General features: G+C 39.5%; 1 protein-coding gene across 14 annotated transcripts in view; it reads right to left on the minus strand.

Moving 5' to 3' along the window:
- The window catches only part of LOC106050505 (transcription factor 7-like 2), a 138,289-nt gene that overhangs the window by 19,505 nt on the left and 94,618 nt on the right, over window positions 1-24,166 (minus strand). For all 14 annotated transcript variants that reach the window (XM_056020706.1, XM_013205473.2, XM_056020705.1 and 11 more), the window contains one exon: window positions 18,268-18,364. In XM_056020706.1, the coding sequence (XP_055876681.1) occupies window positions 18,268-18,364 (97 nt within the window). The remainder of the gene's footprint in view (window positions 1-18,267; window positions 18,365-24,166) is intronic.

Here is a 24,166-nt window from a genome sequence, read left to right on the forward strand (position 1 = left end):
AAAATTGTTTTGAGACCTGTGTAAGTCCACCACTCAATCGGGGGCCCTAGGCGGCTGCCTAGTTTGCTTACGCCTAAGGCCGGCTCTACTATTACGCCTCCAAAATGCACCTTATATGCTATGAACAAAACTCATTTCCTTCTCCCAAAACTTGCAAAGCAAAAAAAAAAGAAAAAGAAAGTGAGAGAGAGATTTACGGCAGCAGGACTTGAACTCTACCTCTACGTAGGTAATTCTTAGTGGTATTTTTTTTCCTCTCAAAAACAGGACCCAAATCAAGTTGTACACTTTAGCAGACAATTGACCCTAAGGCCCCCAGGTGTTGTTTTCCAAAATGTTCGCATCACTTTGGATTTTGTTCTGTTTTCTTGAAAGACTAGAAGGCATGTTGTTCCCATTCTTATAATGTCATTACAAACAGGAATTCAACACAGCAGCAGTTAAGATTCTAAACAAATTTAAACAAGGAGAGGGGTGGGCTAAGTAAGTTTCAAACTTTAAACACAAAATAACTTCAATGCTCAGGTGTAAGAAAGTCTTCAGCCTAAAGTGTATAACTGGAGGGGAAAAAAAAAGGGGGGGGGGTGTCTTTGATATGTTTTGAACAAATGTTTATTTTTTATTGTTGTGTAGTGATAAATACCATACAGGTCCTCGGCTTAACAAGTGACACACTTTGCCGGGTATACCTAGATGTATCATTTCCTTTCATTAAAAACAAAGAAGAACTAACCTGCCAACTTGAAGCGTTGAAACATTCGTGTACGAATTAAACAGGAACCAATTTCAAAATAAAATTTAATTAAAAAAAAAATAACTCGTTAAAATACTATGAGAAGTTTCGTTCTATACACCGCACATGTCAATATTTTGTCGAGGACCGCTGTAAGAACTATTGGAGTGCTATGAGATACACAAATATTTAAATGTATACAACCATCTATGCTAAGCCATTGGACTGTTGAAATAAGCCATCTTTGGTCCAATGGACTACATACCGGAGCTAGCTTGTGCCTTTATTTGCATTGGCTTTCAACAAAACGTTGAGGTCGCAGTTTTACTTACTCTTCAAGATCATGTTTAGAACATGCGATAGAGACTTCAAGGAAGTCCCCACTCACAGAGTCGGCCCTGGTCAGGGAGGCACATCAGACCACGACCTAGTTGTGGTTGATTTGATTTGATTTGATTTGTTGATTTGAGGCACATCGGCACAATTTAGGCCATGTCGTGCCTGCAGTCCCTCAAGGACCACTCTCTCTCTAAACAACAAGGGCCAGATTCTATACAGTCATATAATTAAAATCAAGGTCTATTCACAGTTAAAATAGTAAAGGTAGTAAAAATTTAAATATTTGGTAAAAATCTAATGTAAATAGTGCATGTTCACAAATTCAGAAATCAGATCTTCGTAGATAGCCCCACTTCCCGAATAAAGCCCAGTACCTTCCCAGGGTCGACATTATTAAATAGTGTTTTTAGATTAGTGGCTCTAAAATATTTCGCCCTGACATCCTGGTATCTGGGGCAATCAACGAGGATATGTTCCACGGTGAGGCGAGAGTCACAGTACTCGCAAAGTGGGGGCTCCTCTCTCTTCAGTACAAAAGAGTGCGTGATGTAGGTGTGGCCAATCCTAAGTCTGGACATGGTTGTGCTACCACGCCTTGTCAGACCCTTAGATGTGGGCCGCCACCTGACATCCGCCACAATCTGCCTGAGTTTACTGTGAGTCTCAGCCTCCCATCGGTTCTGCCACTCTCGATAGGTGGCAGAGGCAATACTTTGTCTCAGGTCCGAGTAGGGAATTTGGGTTCCTGACACCGCATGATTTAGGGCTCTCTTTGCTTCTCTGTCTGCGGCTTCGTTTCCCTCAATGCCAACATGGGAGGGGACCCAGATGAAGGTGACATCCCTACGGTCGGCTGTTATTAGGTCCAACAGCTTCAGGCTCTTATGTACCAATGGGATGTCAGTCTTCATCCGCCCCAAAGCTTGCAATGCAGATTTGGAGTCGGAGCAGATTATAAATTTACTCCTTTCTGATGCTTTTACGGCCATAAGTGCAAGCAATATTGCGTGCAATTCGGCCGTAAAGATGGAGCAGCCATCGGGGAGTCTACGGGAGATTGTTTTGTTCCGAAAGGAGCAGGCACACGCGACCTTTCCCTCCATTTTGGATCCGTCTGTGTAGATGGTGCCACAATCTCCGTAGCTCTCCTGCAGTTCCCTAAAGTGGACTTGTAGTATGCTTGGGTCTGTATTTTCTTTTTTGAAATTAAGGAGGGATAAATTTAATTTGGGTTTATTCATTAGCCAAGGAGGATTCTGAGGGGTTTCTATTTTAGAGATTTGGTCAATGGGTGGGGTTAAATTTTGGATGGGTTCTCTCATTCGAAGGCCCAACGGCTGTATGACGTTAGGCCTTCGATTGTATAATTCTACCTCTGTGGGGTTAAATATGGAGTCAAAAGCAGGGTTCGTGGGGTTGGATTTTAGCTTGACTATATACTGCATTGCAAGCTTTTTCATTCTTATATCCATGGGGAGTTCTCCAGCCTCCACATGAAGACTTGGGATAGGTGATGTACGAAACGCGCCGAGACAGAGACGCAGGGCAGCATTTTGTATTGGTTCCAGTATTTTTAGGTACGACTTCCTTGCTGCTCCATATATTATGGATCCGTAGTCTAGCTTGGATCGAATTAGACTCCGATAGAGCAGCAGCAAGGTATCTCTGTCAGCTCCCCAGTCCGTATGGCTGAGTACTCTTAGTATGTTTAATGACTTTTGGCATTTCTTCTTAAGTTCCTTAATGTGGGGGAGAAAATTAAATTTGGAATCTAAGGTGAGGCCTAAAAATTTTGTAGTTTTCACGACAGGGATCTTCTTTTTGTGTATAAATAGTTCAGGGTCTGGGTGGAGTCCCCTTAGATTACAAAAATGCATACTAACTGTTTTGGAGTCTGAGAATTTGAAACCATTATAGTTTGCCCAACCCTGAATTTTGTTTAAACATAACTGTAATTTCCTTTCTAAGGTGTTCATGTTTTTCCCATAAGTAAGAATGACAAAGTCATCAACATACAAAGAGCACTCTATGCCAGGGGACAGCGCATTTATGATGCTATTTATTTTAATGTTGAACAGGGTGACTGACAGAATGCTGCCCTGGGGTACACCCATTTCCTGGTCATGAGTGTCAGAAGCAGAGTTGCCCACTCGAACCTGAAATTTTCGATCTTTCAGGAATTCCTCCACAAAACGGGGGAGGTGTCCCTTAAGCCCCATAAGCGCCAGGTCACGTAGAATGCCATTTTTCCAGGTTGTGTCATAGGCCTTTTCTATATCGAAGAATACAGCTACTAGATGTTCTCTTCTGAGTAATGCATTTCTAATATAAGCTTCCAGCCTTACCAGGTGGTCAGTTGTTGTCCGCCCCTGCCGGAATCCGCACTGGTAGTTTGAGATCACTTTATTCCTTTCCAGGTACCAGACCAGCCTACTGTTAATCATTCTTTCCATGGTTTTGCAGATGCAGCTTGTTAGTGCTATTGGTCGATAGTTAGCTGGGTCAGAGCCGTCTCTTCCCGGTTTAGGTATCGGTATAACTGTGGCTTTCCTCCAGCTGTTTGGGAAAGCGCCTGTTTGCCACACACAGTTATAGACCCCTAGCAGGACTGCCAATGAGGGTTCGGGAAGGTGCTTGAGGAACTGGTAATGGATTTCGTCTTCTCCAGGCGCTGTGTCATGTGACTTGTCCAGCGATTCCCTCAGTTCCTCAAGCGAGAACGGTTTGTTGTAGTCTTCATTGTTCTCTGACCTGAAATCAATGGGGTGTCTTTCCTCCCTGGTTTTGACTTTTTGGAACTCTGGCGTGTAGTGTGCAGTGGATGATTTTTCTGCTATTGAGGATGCAAGGCAGTCAGCTATTTCTCTGGGGGACGTGACAGTTCGTCCTTGGTTTTTCAAATGCCCTATTGCATTTGATTCTTTCCCTTTGATTCGCCTTACTGCCTTCCAAACCGCTCTAGCAGAAGTTTTGGCATCCAGACTGCCGACAAAACTTCTCCAGGAATTCCTTTTGGCTGACCGTATGGTTTGTCTAGCCTTTGCTCTAGCTATCCTGAATAGCTTTAGGTTTTCCTGGGAAGGATTCTTTATAAATGCAGCCAGTCGTTTTTTCCTATCACCAATAGCACTTTTGCAAGCTGTATCAAACCATGGTTTGCTAGGCCGTTTTGGATTTGCAGAGGTTAGGGGTACAACTTTCCTGGCTATACTTAGTAGCTTGCTAGCAAAGGTATCAGCTGGGTTCTGTTCATGGAGGATATTTTCTGTGATATCCTCAGAGCATCTTTTTTGGAATTGTTCCCAATCGGCCTTATTCAGTTTCCACCGCTGAGGTCGTCCCAATGAAGGGAGATTGTTAGTAATGATGATTGGGAAGTGATCACTTCCCCGTAGATCATTGCTAACTGACCATTTAAAATCGTCCAGAAGTCCGGGGACGCATACGGTGAGGTCAATGCATGTGAATGATCCAGTTCCTGGGTGCAAGTAGGTCGGTGATGCATCATTAAGTATGCATAAATCATGTTGGAGGAAGATATCCTCCAGCATACGACCTCTTGTGTCGGTATTGTTGGATCCCCACATGGTGTTATGGGCATTGAAATCCCCAAGGATTAAATAAGGCCGGGAGAGTTGTTTCAATAGGTCCTCCATGTCTGTTCGGTTTAATGGAGCGCCTGGTGGTAGATACAGGCTGCAGCAAGTGATAACCTTGTGAAGGGTTATCCTAGATGCTACGGCCTGTAGTGTGGTCTGTAGTTCTACCCTCTCATGGGGGATGCTATCCTTCACAAGGATACAGACTCCACCTGATGCTCTCTCTGCATCCTCAACATTCTTGGTGTAAGCACGGTAGCTTCGGAAGCTGATGCAATCTTTCAGAAATGTTTCCTGTAAGCAGACAGCTACAGGAGTCTCAGAGTCCATCAGTAGCTGCATTTCCTCGTAATTGGCCTTGAGGCCTCTACAATTCCACTGTACAATTCTGGAATCCATGGCTTATTCTAGATGACCTACTTGGAGCTATTTGGCCTTGGGAGGCTTCCGGAGGGGTTTCCCTTTATTCCAGTGACCTTGGTATTTTTATTCTTGGGTTTGGATGGAGAGGAGGACAACCCCCTTTTGGGGGAAGTCTTTCTCTCTGGAGAGGGGAGATCCCTCTGGTTAGAGCGGAAGTTATTTCCTCCTCTCTCACCTCGGGCATCCTCTCCGCTTTGATTTCTCCCCTTAGGGAGTTGGTCAACCTCTAACTCGGTAGAGGTTTGGGTGTCTGGCTGGGTTCTCTGAGGAGAACCTGTGTCAGACATGATGTCTCCGGGTTCTCCCGGAGTATTGGTTTTGACATGCTGCTCAGTCTCCATGCTCTCATCAGCGAGCACAGAGAACCTGTTCTTTAGCATGACAACAGGGCTTTCTTGTTTCTTCAGAGGTGTGTTCTTTGGCGGTGTTTTCTTCTGAGTTGGGGGAGGAGGAGGGGGTGGTGGGGTCAATGTGTCCGTCTGTGTGGCTATGGATCTTCCTTTCTTAGCAACAGCCTGGGCGTAGGTCTTTGTCAAGCCGAATTGGCCCTTGGGTAGGGCCAGTACAGCCGATTTCGCCTGGCTAAAGGTACATCCGTTTCTTGCCTTGTACTCCTGCACGGCAACCTCCTGTTTCCACACAGGGCAGTCCTTGGAGTAGGCTGAGTGGCCAGCTTGACAGTTTGGGCATTTGAACTGGGCTGTGCAGCCCTTGTCCTCATGACCCTCTCCAGCACATCTGGCACACACAGTGTTCCTCTTGCAGACTGCCGCGCCGTGTCCATAACCCTGGCACTTGAAGCACCTCATGGGGTTAGGTATGTAGGGCCTCACTGGAACTCGTAGGTATCCTGCCTTCACATACTCTGGCGGTGTCCTAGTTCCGAATGTGAGGATAATAGTGGCGGTTTTGACCTCCTCACCCTCCCTGCGCCTGGTAATGCGCCGGGCATGGGTGACTCCTTCAATGCCCTCCACTATTTCCTTCTCGGAACATTCCAGTAGGTCCCTAGAGCTGATTACACCTCTGCTGGTGTTCAGACTCTTGTGTGGCATGACTTCCACTTGGAGATCACAGAGTCTTCTGCATCTTAAAAGCCCATCAGAGTGTGTCTTGCTGTCTACTTCTACAAGTAGTTCCATTGTTTTGTGTAGCTTAGACACACTCTTGGGCTCTCCCACTACTGACTTGAGTCCCTTATAGATAATAAAAGGGCTCAACTTGGTCAGGCTTTTTCCCTCCTCTGTGCATCTAACCACCAGAAATGATGGCCAGGTGGCACAGCTTTTTGGGACCTCCTCTTTTTTATCGTCGATTCGGCGTTTCTTGCCCAGACATAGGTCTGGGGCAAGTAGTTTTGTGTGTGTTTTTTTGTCCATATATATTTTGGTTAATTCGGCACCTGTGCTCCCCACCCGCCATCGAGTCCAACAAGGGGACGGGCCATTCGGATGTCCAGAATGAGCCCGTCAGGGCTACACAGGTGCTATACTCAGTCAGCTGCTACATCGGACATGTGTCCGATACAGCAGCTCCCTGATTGACCCTCCAGCCACCGCCCTCCAGCATAGGTCGACGACCTATGCTGGTAGCTCGGCATGACCAGCCGGTTGACCCAGAGCGGGCCATCTGGGTCTCAGGTCTAGGGGAACTTGGAGCCAAAGTATTGTGTTGTTGTGGTTTATCCTCAGATAGCCACCACTCAAACACCAGGATCTCTTTATCCCCCCTTACCCGTCGCAGTCCACGGCAAACGGACTGGTCTAGGACGTAGTGAGAATTTAAAGTTAAGGAGACAGTGTGATGATCAATGAAGGCAGACTTAGGAAAAGAGGAGGCAGACACAATGATAGAAAAGAAGTAGGGCACTTTTGAGCTCCAAAAGTGCTAAGGAAAGAGGAGCGCAGTTTAACGTCATGTCTCGGGACGCCCTAGTTGTGGGACCCGTGAGATATTTGCAGTTAATAAAATGGCATGTATCCTGACAGTCGCGGTTTGTCATCTTAACCCCGAGAGGACAGCACAGGTCTTGCCAGAAGTCAAGTGACGAGTGGTCACGTAGGGAATTGTCATGGCCCCTGTTTGGCTTCAGAAACGAGGACACGAGGCAGGTGGTCAACCACAGGTTGCTGAGGTGTTCGCTTATTCTTTTATGCAAATAAGTTGGAAACTATTTCATACCTATTTTAAAACAAAAAGATGGTAGAACATAGAGCTAGGGGTGGGCAAAAGAAAAATCCACAGGGGCTAGTTTCGCCCCTTAAAGTGTTTCTTGGAGTGGCGCGTAAGGGAAGAGGAGGGTGTCAGGCAAACAATCAAGGGATGATTTGTCTTCATTGCCCGAGACGGTGGCACACGTTAATGCCAGCAGCTATAAACGTCTCTCAAGGTCTTAGTTGCCGAGGTCTGACACCACTCAAATTTCGCCACTAGTGACACGTAATACATTTACTGCATCTCCACACACGGGGCCACTATTTCTAGCCCTCCGCCCCCCTCACTGACACAAACCTTTGCTTAACTTCTTGCTCACGAGAGTTCTCCCCACCCTTTTCGTTTCTCAGTCAATGATGCCTATCAGGAAATATTACCATGAATATTTAAAAAAAAAAAAAAAAAAAATTCGAAAGATTAAGGTGCAATGGATACTGGGCCGGGAGAAAATGGATTGGAGCGGAGAAGGGGGTGGGGGTAGGTGGAGCCCCAAAGCTTTTCAAAATAATGTCATCTACATTGTCAGAGCGAGGAGCTGGGGGAAAAATCACTTTTTGGCAGAGGCCGCTGTTAACCAATCAACGTGAGCACATCGCTGCTCCCCCACTGAGTTGCATAATGATGATGTAGAACAAGCCAGCTATGTAGGTAAAGACCCTATGAGTGTCTTGTGTGTGTGTTTGTGTGCTTCTATGCCTCACATCATCACTCTCAAACATGCACTGCAATGAAAACGAGGTTTGTGCACGCGCACTTTATGTTGACAAAGAGCTATGCGGCACAAAATGAATGGATTAATTAACTTTTGTGACCACATTAATTACGACACAAGATGGGGCGAGACTAAATTCACATGTTTACTGCTAGAAAGTCTTTTTCCGCGAAGAAAACGTGTACAGACTAGATCACGTAAAAAAGTAAATGTGCAGTCAGTCAAGAGATGTCCTCTTACAAGACCATACCGATTGGATAGTACAGATTTAAGATTCTAACTTGTTTTCCCCCTAATATGGACTTTACTGGTATACTACCAATGCACTTGTGCGCACAACATTAATCCGAGAGTAAATCAATAAGAATTGCTACAAATCATGGGAGTTTTTTTTTTTGACTAGGTCCATTATGTCTCGCAACATTTATAACTCCACACAAAGGCACCACATGCAGCCAAACCACGGCGTAGAGTGGGCATCGTTGCAGCATACTTTGCAATGCTCTATCCCAATGCCATCATTGTAGAGAGTGAGGGGAAATGATGTCGCATATCTTGCATGCCCCAGCTCCAGGAGCTGGAAAGGAGAGGGGGGGGGAGCAGGCACCTGGAAGGTCACTAGAATCGTAGGAGAGCTACGAGGCATCATAACGCCGTCAGTTTCTTGCAAGAGCAGTACAGGAAGAGCTTTCTGTCCTGATTTGTTGCCAATCGTTGCCCATCTCAATCAATTGACTTGCACATGTGCACATATTCATATTCTGTTGCACCTATTCATGTGCACAGAATATTAAAGAAACCTACTGACAGGTAACGACGATGGGGGAGGTCACTTCACTAAATGATAAGCAGATGAAAAATTCCAAAGTCCGCAAGGGCAAAGAGAGCTTCCAAACCTCTGACATCATGGACATTGGCAGGAGTGGACAAACTGCTGGACAACTAAGTCGGCTGTTAACAAAAAAAGTCGAGTCACTGGAACGTTGTGTTTGTTAGTTTCAATTCTACGAATGACTTCACACAGAAGGATCACACACTTGAAGTTGATATTTCAGCCCAGGGTTTATAGGTTTGAGGAAAGGCTGCTGATATTTAATTTTATATTAAGCCCATGTGTCTACACAGGAGTTTACAAATAAAAATATTAATCACTACTACCATTTATACTACTATTAATAATAATTTTTAAAAAATATAAAAACCAGACTTTTTAGGCCAACTAGATCTAGACGGTGTATACAAAATACATTTTTCTGCTCAGTTCGAAAATGATGTATGCCAATAATATAACGCTACACCACTGCAATGAAATACCTGCAAAAGAAATTAACTAGTTCGCCTCACAGCGCTTTAGCTCTGCACCGCGCAGCCATAAGTCTCTCCCCCCCCCCCCCCCCCAAGATACGCTGGTAGTGCCCTAAACAACATCGAAAAAAAAATGTGCTTACAATGAGCCAAAGACTTCAAAGCATCACACATTGAAAAGCAGTTAACTTCGTAACAAACCCAAACTAATACTAACAAGAAACAAATCGGACAAGACATGAAGAAAATCAATCCAGGCATTAAATGTGTACGTTGGTGGTGGGGGAGAGGGTGTGTGTGTGTGCAAAATGAGGTCGGGAAAGCCAATCGTGGACATGATCTGGAGTTTTAATTTCTGAAAGTCAACCTTCCTACGGGATGTCAGTTGAAGATGCACGGCGTGAACATGTTATCTTTTAATCTCAGGAATTCATTGCAGTTGCTGTCGGTCTCCCCCCTGACCCTTTCACGAGTAATTTTTTTGAGCTATTGGCCAATCGTCTAGCTGTATCATTTGAGCAGCTCAGGGCAGTTTGTTTTAGCAGACTTCTGTTTGAAGAATGAATGAAGCAATCAAGAGTATTCCGAGTGTTTTTCTAACTTTCATATAAAGAAATTACATGTAGATCTACTAGCTAATAAAACAAACTATCATCAATGACTAACATGTAGATCTACTAGCTAATAAAACAAACTATCATCAATGACTAACATGTAGATCTACTAGCTAATAAAACAAACTATCATCAATGACTAACATGTAGATCTACGAGCTAATAAAACAAACTATCATCAATGACTAACATGTAGATCTACTAGCTAATAAAACAAACTATCATCAATGACTTACATGTAGATCTACTAGCTAATAAAACAAACTATCATCAATGACTAACATGTAGATCTACTAGCTAATAAAACAAACTATCATCAATGACTTACATGTAGATCTACTAGCTAATAAAACAAACTATCATCAATGACTTACATGTAGATCTACTAGCTAACGGAACAAACTATCATCAATGACTAACATGTAGATCTACGAGCTAATGGAACAAACTATCATCAATGACTTACATGTAGATCTACGAGCTAATGGAACACACTATCATCAATGACTTACATGTAGATCTACGAGCTAATGGAACAAACTATCATCAATGACTTACATGTAGATCTACGAGCTAATGGAACAAACTATCATCAATGACTTACATGTAGATCTACGAGCTAATGGAACAAACTATCATCAATGACTAACATGTAGATCTACGAGCTAATGGAACAAACTATCATCAATGACTTACATGTAGATCTACTAGCTAATGGAACAAACTATCATCAATGACTTACATGTAGATCTACTAGCTAATAAAACAAACTATCATCAATGACTTACATGTAGATCTACTAGCTAATGGAACAAACTATCATCAATGACTTACATGTAGATCTACTAGCTAATAAAACAAACTATCATCAATGACTTACATGTAGATCTACTAGCTAATAAAACAAACTATCATCAATGACTAACATGTAGATCTACTAGCTAACGGAACAAACTATCATCAATGACTAACATGTAGATCTACTAGCTAATGGAACAAACTATCATCAATGACTTACATGTAGATCTACGAGCTAATGGAACAAACTATCATCAATGACTTACATGTAGATCTACGAGCTAATGGAACAAACTATCATCAATGACTTACATGTAGATCTACGAGCTAATGGAACAAACTATCATCAATGACTTACATGTAGATCTACGAGCTAATGGAACAAACTATCATCAATGACTTACATGTAGATCTACGAGCTAATGGAACAAACTATCATCAATGACTAACATGTAGATCTACGAGCTAATGGAACAAACTATCATCAATGACTTACATGTAGATCTACTAGCTAATGGAACAAACTATCATCAATGACTTACATGTAGATCTACTAGCTAATAAAACAAACTATCATCAATGACTTACATGTAGATCTACTAGCTAATGGAACAAACTATCATCAATGACTTACATGTAGATCTACTAGCTAATAAAACAAACTATCATCAATGACTTACATGTAGATCTACTAGCTAATAAAACAAACTATCATCAATGACTAACATGTAGATCTACTAGCTAACGGAACAAACTATCATCAATGACTAACATGTAGATCTACTAGCTAATGGAACAAACTATCATCAATGACTTACATGTAGATCTACGAGCTAATGGAACAAACTATCATCAATGACTTACATGTAGATCTACGAGCTAATGGAACAAACTATCATCAATGACTTACATGTAGATCTACGAGCTAATGGAACAAACTATCATCAATGACTTACATGTAGATCTACGAGCTAATGGAACAAACTATCATCAATGACTTACATGTAGATCTACGAGCTAATGGAACAAACTATCATCAATGACTAACATGTAGATCTACGAGCTAATGGAACAAACTATCATCAATGACTTACATGTAGATCTACTAGCTAATGGAACAAACTATCATCAATGACTTACATGTAGATCTACTAGCTAATAAAACAAACTATCATCAATGACTTACATGTAGATCTACTAGCTAATGGAACAAACTATCATCAATGACTTACATGTAGATCTACTAGCTAATAAAACAAACTATCATCAATGACTAACATGTAGATCTACTAGCTAATAAAACAAACTATCATCAATGACTTACATGTAGATCTACTAGCTAATGGAACAAACTATCATCAATGACTTACATGTAGATCTACTAGCTAATAAAACAAACTATCATCAATGACTAACATGTAGATCTACGAGCTAATGGAACAAACTATCATCAATGACTTACATGTAGATCTACTAGCTAATGGAACAAACTATCATCAATGACTTACATGTAGATCTACTAGCTAATAAAACAAACTATCATCAATGACTTACATGTAGATCTACTAGCTAATAAAACAAACTATCATCAATGACTAACATGTAGATCTACTAGCTAACGGAACAAACTATCATCAATGACTAACATGTAGATCTACTAGCTAATGGAACAAACTATCATTAATGACTTACATGTAGATCTACGAGCTAATGGAACAAACTATCATCAATGACTTACATGTAGATCTACGAGCTAATGGAACAAACTATCATCAATGACTTACATGTAGATCTACTAGCTAATGGAACAAACTATCATCAATGACTTACATGTAGATCTACGAGCTAATGGAACAAACTATCATCAATGACTTACATGTAGATCTACGAGCTAATGGAACAAACTATCATCAATGACTTACATGTAGATCTACGAGCTAATGGAACAAACTATCATCAATGACTTACATGTAGATCTACGAGCTAATGGAACAAACTATCATCAATGACTAACATGTAGATCTACGAGCTAATGGAACAAACTATCATCAATGACTTACATGTAGATCTACTAGCTAATGGAACAAACTATCATCAATGACTTACATGTAGATCTACTAGCTAATAAAACAAACTATCATCAATGACTTACATGTAGATCTACTAGCTAATGGAACAAACTATCATCAATGACTTACATGTAGATCTACTAGCTAATAAAACAAACTATCATCAATGACTAACATGTAGATCTACTAGCTAATAAAACAAACTATCATCAATGACTTACATGTAGATCTACTAGCTAATGGAACAAACTATCATCAATGACTTACATGTAGATCTACTAGCTAATAAAACAAACTATCATCAATGACTAACATGTAGATCTACTAGCTAATAAAACAAACTATCATCAATGACTTACATGTAGATCTACTAGCTAATGGAACAAACTATCATCAATGACTTACATGTAGATCTACGAGCTAATGGAACAAACTATCATCAATGACTAACATGTAGATCTACTAACTAACGGAACAAACTATCATCAATGACTAACATGTAGATCTACTAGCTAATGGAACAAACTATCATCAATGACTTACATGTAGATCTACGAGCTAATGGAACAAACTATCATCAATGACTTACATGTAGATCTACGAGCTAATGGAACAAACTATCATCAATGACTTACATGTAGATCTACGAGCTAATGGAACAAACTATCATCAATGACTTACATGTAGATCTACGAGCTAATGGAACAAACTATCATCAATGACTTACATGTAGATCTACGAGCTAATGGAACAAACTATCATCAATGACTAACATGTAGATCTACGAGCTAATGGAACAAACTATCATCAATGACTTACATGTAGATCTACTAGCTAATGGAACAAACTATCATCAATGACTTACATGTAGATCTACGAGCTAATGGAACAAACTATCATCAATGACTTACATGTAGATCTACTAGCTAATGGAACAAACTATCATCAATGACTTACATGTAGATCTACGAGCTAATGGAACAAACTATCATCAATGACATGTAGATCTACTAGCTAATGGAACAAACTATCATCAATGACTAACATGTAGATCTACTAGCTAATGGAACAAACTATCATCAATGACTTACATGTAGATCTACGAGCTAATGGAACAAACTATCATCAATGACTTACATGTAGATCTACTAGCTAATGGAACAAACTATCATCAATGACTTACATGTAGATCTACTAGCTAACGGAACAAACTATCATCAATGACTAACATGTAGATCTACTAGCTAATGGAACAAACTATCATCAATGACTTACATGTAGATCTACGAGCTAATGGAACAAACTATCATCAATGACTAACATGTAGATCTACTAGCTAATGGAACAAACTATCATCAATGACTTACATGTAGATCTACTAGCTAACGGAACAAACTATCATCAATGACTAACATGTAGATCTACTAGCTAATGGAACAAACTATCATCAATGACTTACATGTAGATCTACGAGCTAATGGAACAAACTATCATCAATGACTTACATGTAGATCTACTAGCTAATGGAATTGACCACTAACACTGTCTTGAGGCCAAAATTGAATGTATGGTTAAAAGAGCGACACCAACTTTTATGGTAGCAACTAAATGCATAGCAGCCGCTGCACACAAATAGTAAATGTTCACTTTTTAAAAACAACAGAGTGGCTGCATTTTATGGTCATGTGTGCGAGAGAACATTTGGCTAATGGTAATGTGTTCGCTTCATTTAGTTTGGGGCCGCTTTGTGGCTGTAGAACATCAGATTCAGTGAATGTTGTAGTGAGTACTGAAATCTACTTACTCTACAACAAGCCACTCACGTCATCACGAGTTAGGTCAGATCTAAAAGACCTAGCTAGTGTTGGATCTACACGACTGTGGAACTCAATCCTTGGTAATTTCAGACTTAAAACCAAATCTAATCCACAGTGAGTGCCTACAATGGCTTACATCAACTCGCCTGAACTCTCAAATTCCCCTCGTTTTACCATTGCTGGGCATAGCTCGTTTCTAACGTATGAATTAGTTGCTCAGTACGTTGTGAACGTGTTAGCTCGTGTAGACCAGAAGCCTATAGAGACCGAGCTCTGGGTCGAGATGGATTACGTGATACAATACTAATACTTCACACAGTCAAGTAACCAACGAAACTCTAGTTCAGATGATAAAGCTCAAGGAATAATTAGTAAATAAATGAAAATAAAAGACACATTTTTCTTTTTTTTTTTAATTCTTACTATAGTTGTAACATAGCGGCGATGCATTGATCACTTCAATAGTTTGACTAATCTCTTACACTGCGGGAAGAGATATCTACACGCTGACTGAACGCTCCAGCTTCTGACACAACATATTGAACTTTATTTAGTCGATACATTGGTTTATAAACTAGTCGAGGCGACTGGCAGATGTATGAGGAAAATAAAATAGATACTGGCGGCGCTGGAGGAAGTTGACATTTGTGTACACTGACGAGGATGCCGTAATGATTCGGGTACAATTCCAGTTCAAACACATTAAAAAAGTAATTTAAAAAAAAATATCCAGTCAAAATTGACCAATTCTCAAATGATACCAAACTACATTTTAGTTATTAACACAATATCACTCAACAACTGAGTGTTTGAAAGGGTGAATTGGTCCACTAAAGAATGTATATGAGATTCCAAGAGACTAGACCTAGAAATATTCAGGGCTATTGAATCAAGTTTCAAGCTGCATTTAAAATGGAATTCATTGAACATGCTAAAAGTGAGCTCTAGGTGACGCTGTATTAAACTGGCAGAAAGATGAAGAGATGCAATAACTCGACTTTTTATTTGTTTAAAGCTCGCCTGCAAGTACAATCAAAATATATTGGGGAAAAAATGTAATACATGCTTTTCAAAGCTTCGAGATCGCATTGAGTGGTCAGGTTACATATCAGTGTTGGTTCAGTTCAGTTGGTTCAGGGAAGATGCTAAAGATATTGATTTGAGTGAGGCATTATGGGTAGACTTCAAGACAACTTTACAATAGACTGCCAGTAGCTGGGAGAAGCTCATTGGTTTGAAGAACTGCTCTACAAATTGTTGCCACAGCCACTCCTCTTCACGTTCAGCCATTTCTCTACAACAGGGGTGGGCAACCTTTTTCTACTGAGGGCCGCATTAAAAAAGTTTGGGGACTGGCGGGCCGCATACATTTTTTTTTACTCCCGATTGAGGAATTATAACAACAGTTAGCAATTTCTTGAACTAATTTTACGAATAATTTTTTAAATTTTGTTATTGTCTCTTTACATTACAACATTTCACCACAAATGTACAATTGTACTTAATGTGAAGCATGTAATTGTTCACATGCTTGCATGATGTTCTGTAACTGTAGAATTAGCTTACTAGTTGTTTTGTTCTTGCGACTGCTATCAAATTACAGTCAGTGAGCATCGACCTGTTCTAACACTTCAAAATTTTCAAACAAACGAAATAAAGTGTGTTCACAGATGAATTAGGTTCCGAATAATGTGACAGCTTCGCAGCAAAGTTTTCTTAAGTATGGGAATACAGCTTCTGTGGAAGAACTCACTGGAATTACTCTTTCAGGTCATAATTTGCTTGGAGGTATGTCATCTGGAGCTAAATCAGCTTCTGCATTAAATGGTGAGCTGATGGTATTGAAAACTAGTTCCAAGATGTTGACGTCTTAAAATTTGCTTTCAAATTCCACAATCAAGGAATCCAAATAAGTCTTGTAATTTCATCCACTTCACTAGAAATAGTTTCACCATTCAGCTAAGGAAAATTATAAGACCCTATTTCACTCGCTGCTTCAAGAAGTTGAATAACTTTGTTTGAAAAGATTTAAGATGTAGATACATTTTATTTGCAAACAAAACAAGGCAATGCATCTAATGATAAACATTAAGTCTGTCTTCAACTCTTCATTAGAAATATTAGTAACAAAGTCACAGTCAATGTCCTTCAATGAACCTAACTATTTCTTCCTTGAGATTCCATATTCTTCTAGGCCAGGGGATACTACTGTGTAACCGAACATCGGAATGTTTTGTTTCAAATCTTCAAGTACTTCTCGGAACTGCCAGTCATGGCCGGCAGATAATTGGAGGCCCTTGGCAAAGTGAATTTGGTGGCCTCAAATAAAATAAAGTAAAAAAGCGACAACAGTAAAATTATTCAATTTATTAAAAACCTATTGTACTTCAACAATAACATTGAGGACAAGTTACGCTATTTCTTCTCTAAAATAAGAAGGAATAAGTCAATGCAAGATCCCCACCAATTGGTGACCCTAAGCACTATGTCTAGGCCTAAGGCTGGCCCTGTGCAAATAATAAGATCATTGAGAAATCAATTCCAACAATATATTTGATACTCAATGCCTTATTTTATTAAAAAGCCTGGTTTTTTTTTAGTCAAAGCTCGAGCTCCATTAGTTGTTACACTTACCATCTTGTACAAGCCGACCCAACACTTTCAACACAGTTTCTGATAGAATTGAATAAATACTGGCTTGTGTTTGTCTTTGACTGAATGTTTCGAAATATTGCCATTAAGAATAATCTTCGTTTACTTTAAACTTTTTATAATGACGTTTAAAGACAATGTTTCTTTAGCCTCTTCATAATAAGTGATGAGAATTAGAAGTTTCAACTATTTCTAGATCTATAGATATTTACAATTATTTATATAAATATATTTGCATTTTTATTTGTGTAATGTGTGGGAACACCTGATTTCTTTAAGCGTCGGCGGGCCGCATAAAACACTTCGGCGGGCCGCATGTGGCCCGCGGGCCGTAATTTGCCCACCCCTGCTCTACAAAGTTAATTGTTCAAGCTAGCACGACGGGAATGCAGACCAGAACTTCTAAAACACATTTAGATCCATACAGATGTATCAAAGAATCAAAGTACTGGAAAGTTTTAATAGAAAACATTATCCGCTCGGTATGGTGGAAGTCCAAATTGATGACGTGTGTCTTGCATTGGATGTGTTGATATTTTACACACACACAAACGAAACTCTTACATAACTTGATGAAAGCTGCTAAGGTCGTTTTATTTGAACAGTATCAAGAAGGGGAACTTGTAAAATGATACAATAGATCAAACCTTAGTTCGATTAACACTATATTGCTTACAACATAGATCTTGATATTAGACCCTCTACGAGTGTTTTCAAGTCTTGGTAAAACGTCAGCGTATCTCCACGGAGGGGAGCTGGTCCCAATGGTCTGGCAGCCGCAGGTACTCCAGCCCAAATAACCACGCGAACAGGGGCAACATTCATAAGCGCCACGGCAGATACATAGATGACATGTAGACCCCAGACATGGCATTCAGCTATCACACACGACATTTTGATACAACAAACAAATATACTAGTAGAGAGAGCACCAGAGCCACGTGACCGAGGCTCACCCTAACATAAACACACAAACATACTAGTGTACTCACCACGGGGAAGCACCTGTAAACTCCGGAGAGTAAAGCGGGTGTGAAAATTGACCGGGTGGGGCGGGGTAGGCTGCATACATGGGAGGCCGCGGTAAACCTGAAAAAAAAAAAGACAAAAAGATATTAGTCAACAGATCATGTGATACACTGGCAGGTGAATTGTGGTACGATATTGAGATCTATTGTAAACAACACGATATGCGAGTTTATGTAAGGACTCCAAAACTTAAGCTAATAGACATATTTGTAATATATAATAATCAGCAATTAGATTAGGAAATAATGCATATTTTTATTTTGGCGAGGCTACCCAGATCTAGCAGTGCCAACATTTTTTTTTACATCTGACGCAGATCAAGGCTCAAGAGTGAAACAAAACTATACATACTCAAGAAATTTAAACCAAAACGAAATATTTGAAATGGAATAAAATTTAGAAAAGAAGTAGTGCCAAAAGGTCATTTGAAAGCGTGTTCATACACGTTTAATCAATGGGGAGATGGGTGGACATAGACACAAACAAAGAACAAGGTTACAAAGACAGTTTGTGTGGAAACACAAACTCAAAATCGGCCCCCGAAGAGGTTCACCCAGACGGGTAAAAAGGCAGGTTTCAATATTTTCATAAAGAATATCAGAATGAAATTCTATCAAAGGCAAATGACAGAGAAGAATGGAGAAAGAATGTTGACAGATCTTGTGTGGTGCCCAGCGGTCCAGCAGAACAAGGGATAGGTGAAAGTGAAGGTGGAGTCTAACGTGAGCCTGGCCTAACATAACTGATGTCATATAATGATTATCTAATTGACCTAATTGTTTTGTAGAGGGCCAATGTCTTATTCAAAGCCTCAAGGAAAGAAAAAAACATTTCCTTAAAAAGCAATGTTACAAAGACAGTTTTTGTTAAAACACAAACTCAAAATCGGCCCCCGAAGTAGTCCACCCAGGCGGGTAAAAAGGCAGGTTTCAATATTTTCATAAAGAATATCAGAATGAAATTCTATCAAAGACAAATGAAAGAAAAGAAGGGAGAAAGAAGGTTGACAGATCTAGCGGGGTGCCCCAGCGGTCCAGCAGAACAAAGGATAGGTGATAGTGAATGTGACGATAGATGTCAACCTGGCTTAATTGATGTCTTATAATGAATATCTAATTGATCCAATTGTTTTGTAATGGGTCAATCTCGTTTTCAAATCCTCAAGAAAAAACTTTTCCATAAAAAAATAAAAGAAAAGAATATTTTTTCTGTACTGATTATACTCTTAGGATGCAGTTCACGCGATAATATAAAAACTAATGAATTATTGTTTTAAATTGTGCTCAACTTATATGCATACTGAATAGATTTTTTCTCTCTAGAAAAAGTAAATATTTTTTTTTTGTAAATGTAGTAGTTAGTATGACAGAACTTACTTAACTTAGCAAAACAAATGTAAAAAAAAAATAATTTTTTTTGTGACAAAAAAATCTAAAAACCATTTGGATTAATGTGTTAAAGATGTGGTATATATATATATATCGGATTATCTCTTACTAAACAGCTTCACGTGTTCGTTACTATTAAAAGTGAATAGTTGTAAAAATGGTGTAAGTTTATGAAAACAACTGCTTGCATAGGTGATTTTAAAAATTAAATTTTTCGCTTTCAGGAAAGAAAAAAGTCGCCGTTGCATCAGAACTTTGAAAGGTTTAAATATCACGATGTCGGATTTTCAAAATCTTTTGTAGTTTACGACATCTCAACGGGACGGACAGATGACGGACAGACAGACCACACAAAGCTGATAGCGTCTATCCCGCTAAAAATACAACCAAACTGTGAAATCAAATGGGCATATGATTTGTAGTGGATCAGATTTTCTGACTTCATATAAACAAATTGCCAATTAAATTTTGTTTTAACAAAATGTCACTAGGATATGTGCATCAAATGTGACTTTTCATTAGCCGATGCCGCAATGAACACATCTATACTCTTGTTATATTTGTTTTATATACTGCTTCATTTTAGGACATTTTTTGGACATATAACTAAACTGTATAAATGCTCATAAAATCCTATATGTTGCATTGTCCTCATGATTTCTCAGTGACAAGTATTCTTTATATTTGTATATAAAAAAATCGTACTGCATATTTATTTTTTAATACAAAAGAGTTCGATTTCAGAAAACTAAAAGTTGCCGTTGCAGTACATTTAACAGATACAAAATATAGTATAAAGTTTTTAATTTTTTTTTTACATAGAATAATGACACACAGACGGACGTATGGACGGACAGACAAAACTAGTAGCTGCATTTTTTTTTTTTTGCCTTTCATGGCCCGCTATAAAGCAGTGTACTAAAGTAATCACATCGAACACAAAGTCATTAGATTGCACACATTGAATTAGTAGCCTGAACTTGTGCGGTATCTTGAAGTCTCGTTTCTTTTGTTTGTTTGTTTTTACCGACATTAAGCTCTAACACTGTAGGTAGGTCTAAGGGTTCTAAGCGGCCCGCGCTGCCGTAACGAAACTTCTGCAGACAGTTAAGAGGCTCAGTTCCATTGGGCTGGACTATTTTTGTTTTAAAGTAATGCAGCCCGGGTGCCGTTCTATTGGCGCAGGGCAGGCAAAGGTTGGACATCAATGTCCTTTACCACCGTCACGCGTTAACACACTACCTAGTCTTGAAGAAAGTAGCAGCACGGACTCATGCAAACTTCTTCATTGCAGCTAGAGTACCATACGGCCGGTGGTTTCGTCCGGTTTCATCGATCAATCATATAAATGCTTTAGTCTTTATACCTTCACGATTTCTCTTTTTTTAAAAAAAAGTAATCTGGTGCAGTAATTTGGTGCATGGGCCCGAAACCCTGTTTGAGCTGGAGAAAGATAGAAGCCCGAATAGTTCAAAGGATGCTGAAATATATCAAGAGAGAGAGGCCCAAAGACATGCTGAAAAAAATTCAAGAACAAGAGAGAGGCCGAAATAATCCAAGAGAAAGAAAGGCCGATTTAGTTCAAGAGAAAGACCGAAATACTCCAAGAGAAAGAGAGGCCGAACTAATTCAAAAGAAAGAGAGAGGGACCGAACTAATTCAAGATGAATAGAGAGGCCGAACTAATTCAAGAGAACGAGAGAGAGAGAGAGAGAGAGAGAGAGAGAGAGGGGGGGGGCCGAACTAATTCAAGAGGAAGAGACAGAGGCCGAAATCATTCGAAAGAAAGAGAGAGGTCGAAATAATTCCAGACAAAATGAGGCCCCAATAGTTCAACATAGGTACATCAAACGTCCAGCGCGTATGAATGAAAAAAAATGTTATGAGGAGGAGTCAAACGTCCAGCGCGTATGAATGAAAAAAAATGTTATGAGGAGGCAGCAAACATCCGCTCCATGAAGATCACGTGTCAGGACAGCCAGAACCTAGTTTTGTACATTCTTGGCATGTCAACAATAAGTTTTGTTTTTTAATCAAACAGAATTTCAAGAGGGCACACACACACACACAGATTGTGACAAAGCGTGCTAATGAAACAATTAGATTCTGTTCAATTGGGCTAATGCGCTCAGAAGATTGGTCTCTGAAGGCGATGTCGGCATCAAACGTGACCAGACCTCAGTTTCTAAATTACCAGAAGCCAATGCTAAACGTGTTTTTGTGATTGTAAATAAGCGAGTTAGTTTGCAGGAAAGGCTACATTATTTAGATATTAATATGAATTATAAAACATTATTTAAGTGAGGTTTCATTAGCAGTAATATAAATCTATGAATTAAATCCACAGATACGTAACATAATCTATTAGTTCAATCCACAGATAGCTAACATAATCTATGAGTTCAATCCACAGATAGCTAACATACTCTATGAGTTCAATCCACAGATAGCTAACATACTCTATGAGTTCAATCCACAGATAGCTAACATAATCTATGAGTTCAATCCACAGATACGTAACATACTCTATGAGTTCAATCCACAGATAGCTAACATACTCTATGAGTTCAATCCACAGATAGCTAACATAATCTATGAGTTCAATCCACAGATAGCTAACATAATCTATGAGAGTTCAATCCACAGATAGCTAACATACTCTATGAGTTCAATCCACAGATAGCTAACATACTCTATGAGTTCAATCCACAGATAGCTAACATAATCTATGAGTTCAATCCACAGATAGCTAACATACTCTATGAGTTCAATCCACAGATAGCTAACATACTCTATGAGTTCAATCCACAGATACCTTTCATGAATCCATTTATTCCATGCATTCTAAAGGGGTCAAAATATTTTTGTATTGAATTGCTTGTGTACAGCATATCTATCACGCTCGGCGTTTGTAGTGCTGAATTTACCAATGGGCAACATAAGCTACCAGCTTGGCCTTCACATGTTGTGAAGAAATGACAAAAGAATAAGCTGCCTTATGTTGATTACAAGGGGCCCATATCACAAATTAGGGCTAGTCAGTAAGTCTAAATACGGTCCTGAGTGCTTCGTCCAATCATTTATCTTTTTTTTTTTTTTTTTTTTTTTTTGATGGTTGAGTGGATGGATCTATGAGAGGATCTCCGTGCTGCCTTGGGGAGCTCAGCAGACATTGACTCAAGATTTGAACCCAAGCCCCCTTTATACCTAGCGGTTTTTTTTTTTGTTTTTTTTTTGGCAATCCGCAATTGCACCTACGTTTGCGTCTACGTGATAGTTCGCTGAAAATATTTTGTTGTTATTACTTTGAGATGGTGACCCCAATGGGTGAATACACCACCGTAACACAGTGTTTTTATTTAGTGTTACAAGTAAATAGATACATGTGAAATATTAACATAAGTTTTAAATACAGTCTAAGGAATATAATACAATATAGCATTGAACAATTATCAGATTTAATAAAGTAATTCTTTTTAAAAAAAATGCTCTTATATATTAAACTCAGTGGCACATAGTTCCAGATTTAATGGGGAAAAACAAACCTCCCCCCCCTATTCAAAACATCAACGTAATCATTTGTTTGACACTGAATAGCAAGCATGTGTGGCTGAGTAACACGAACCGCTTGGTTGTTTATCAAGGGAGCTCGAGTTTGAATCCCGACTGTGTAACTAAAAGCAGCACGGAAACCTTCTCCCGCATACCGCTTCCGGTACACTGACCCACGAACGAGGTTGGAACATAGCGCAATGAGCATGCTGTAAGCATGGAAGTCAACATCACGTGATGCTAATCAATCTAAAACAGTGACATTTGAATTCCAACAAAATCTCCAATTCCTAACAATTACGCTAAGACATTAAAATATTTTCTTCTAAAAGATATTCTTTTAATATTCAATACAGATTCAAATTTCCCTTCTTCATTATTGTGACATATTTGTAGACCAGAAAACTAAATAGAACATTCGATTTCATGACCTTATACTATGTGCTAGCTACATAATAGTTGAAACAGACGACTTTGTTGATATTAAAGCAAGATAAGTATAGGGGGTTAAGGTCACCCTTGCAGACCTCGCAATATATGGGGGCAGATGATGTAAAGGTCATCTGTTTCTATGGCAGACGGTTTAAGAGAGTGTCGTGGCCAGCACAACGACCAACCGCCTTGACTTTCCAAATGTATGTTACGAGGGTCCTAAAAAACAACAACAGAAGTTTAAAATCCCAATCTTCACCAGGATTCGAACACAAGACTTATGGTTAGAAGTTCGCCTTCGTAGTCTGGCGCCTGCTAATGGCGAGATAATTCTGTCATTTCAAGAACATTTGGCGTTCTCATGCTTAAATAAATATGGTGAATATTCCTACATACCGATTGGCGTAAAATGTAAATTTCTTTTTTTTAAAATAACATTTGAACTATTATTGGGACCTCATCAGCTTTAATCTCAAAAACTATATTCAGC

Source organism: Biomphalaria glabrata, chromosome 2 (assembly GCF_947242115.1).
Source record: "Biomphalaria glabrata chromosome 2, xgBioGlab47.1, whole genome shotgun sequence".
Lineage (NCBI taxonomy): Eukaryota > Metazoa > Mollusca > Gastropoda > Planorbidae > Biomphalaria > Biomphalaria glabrata.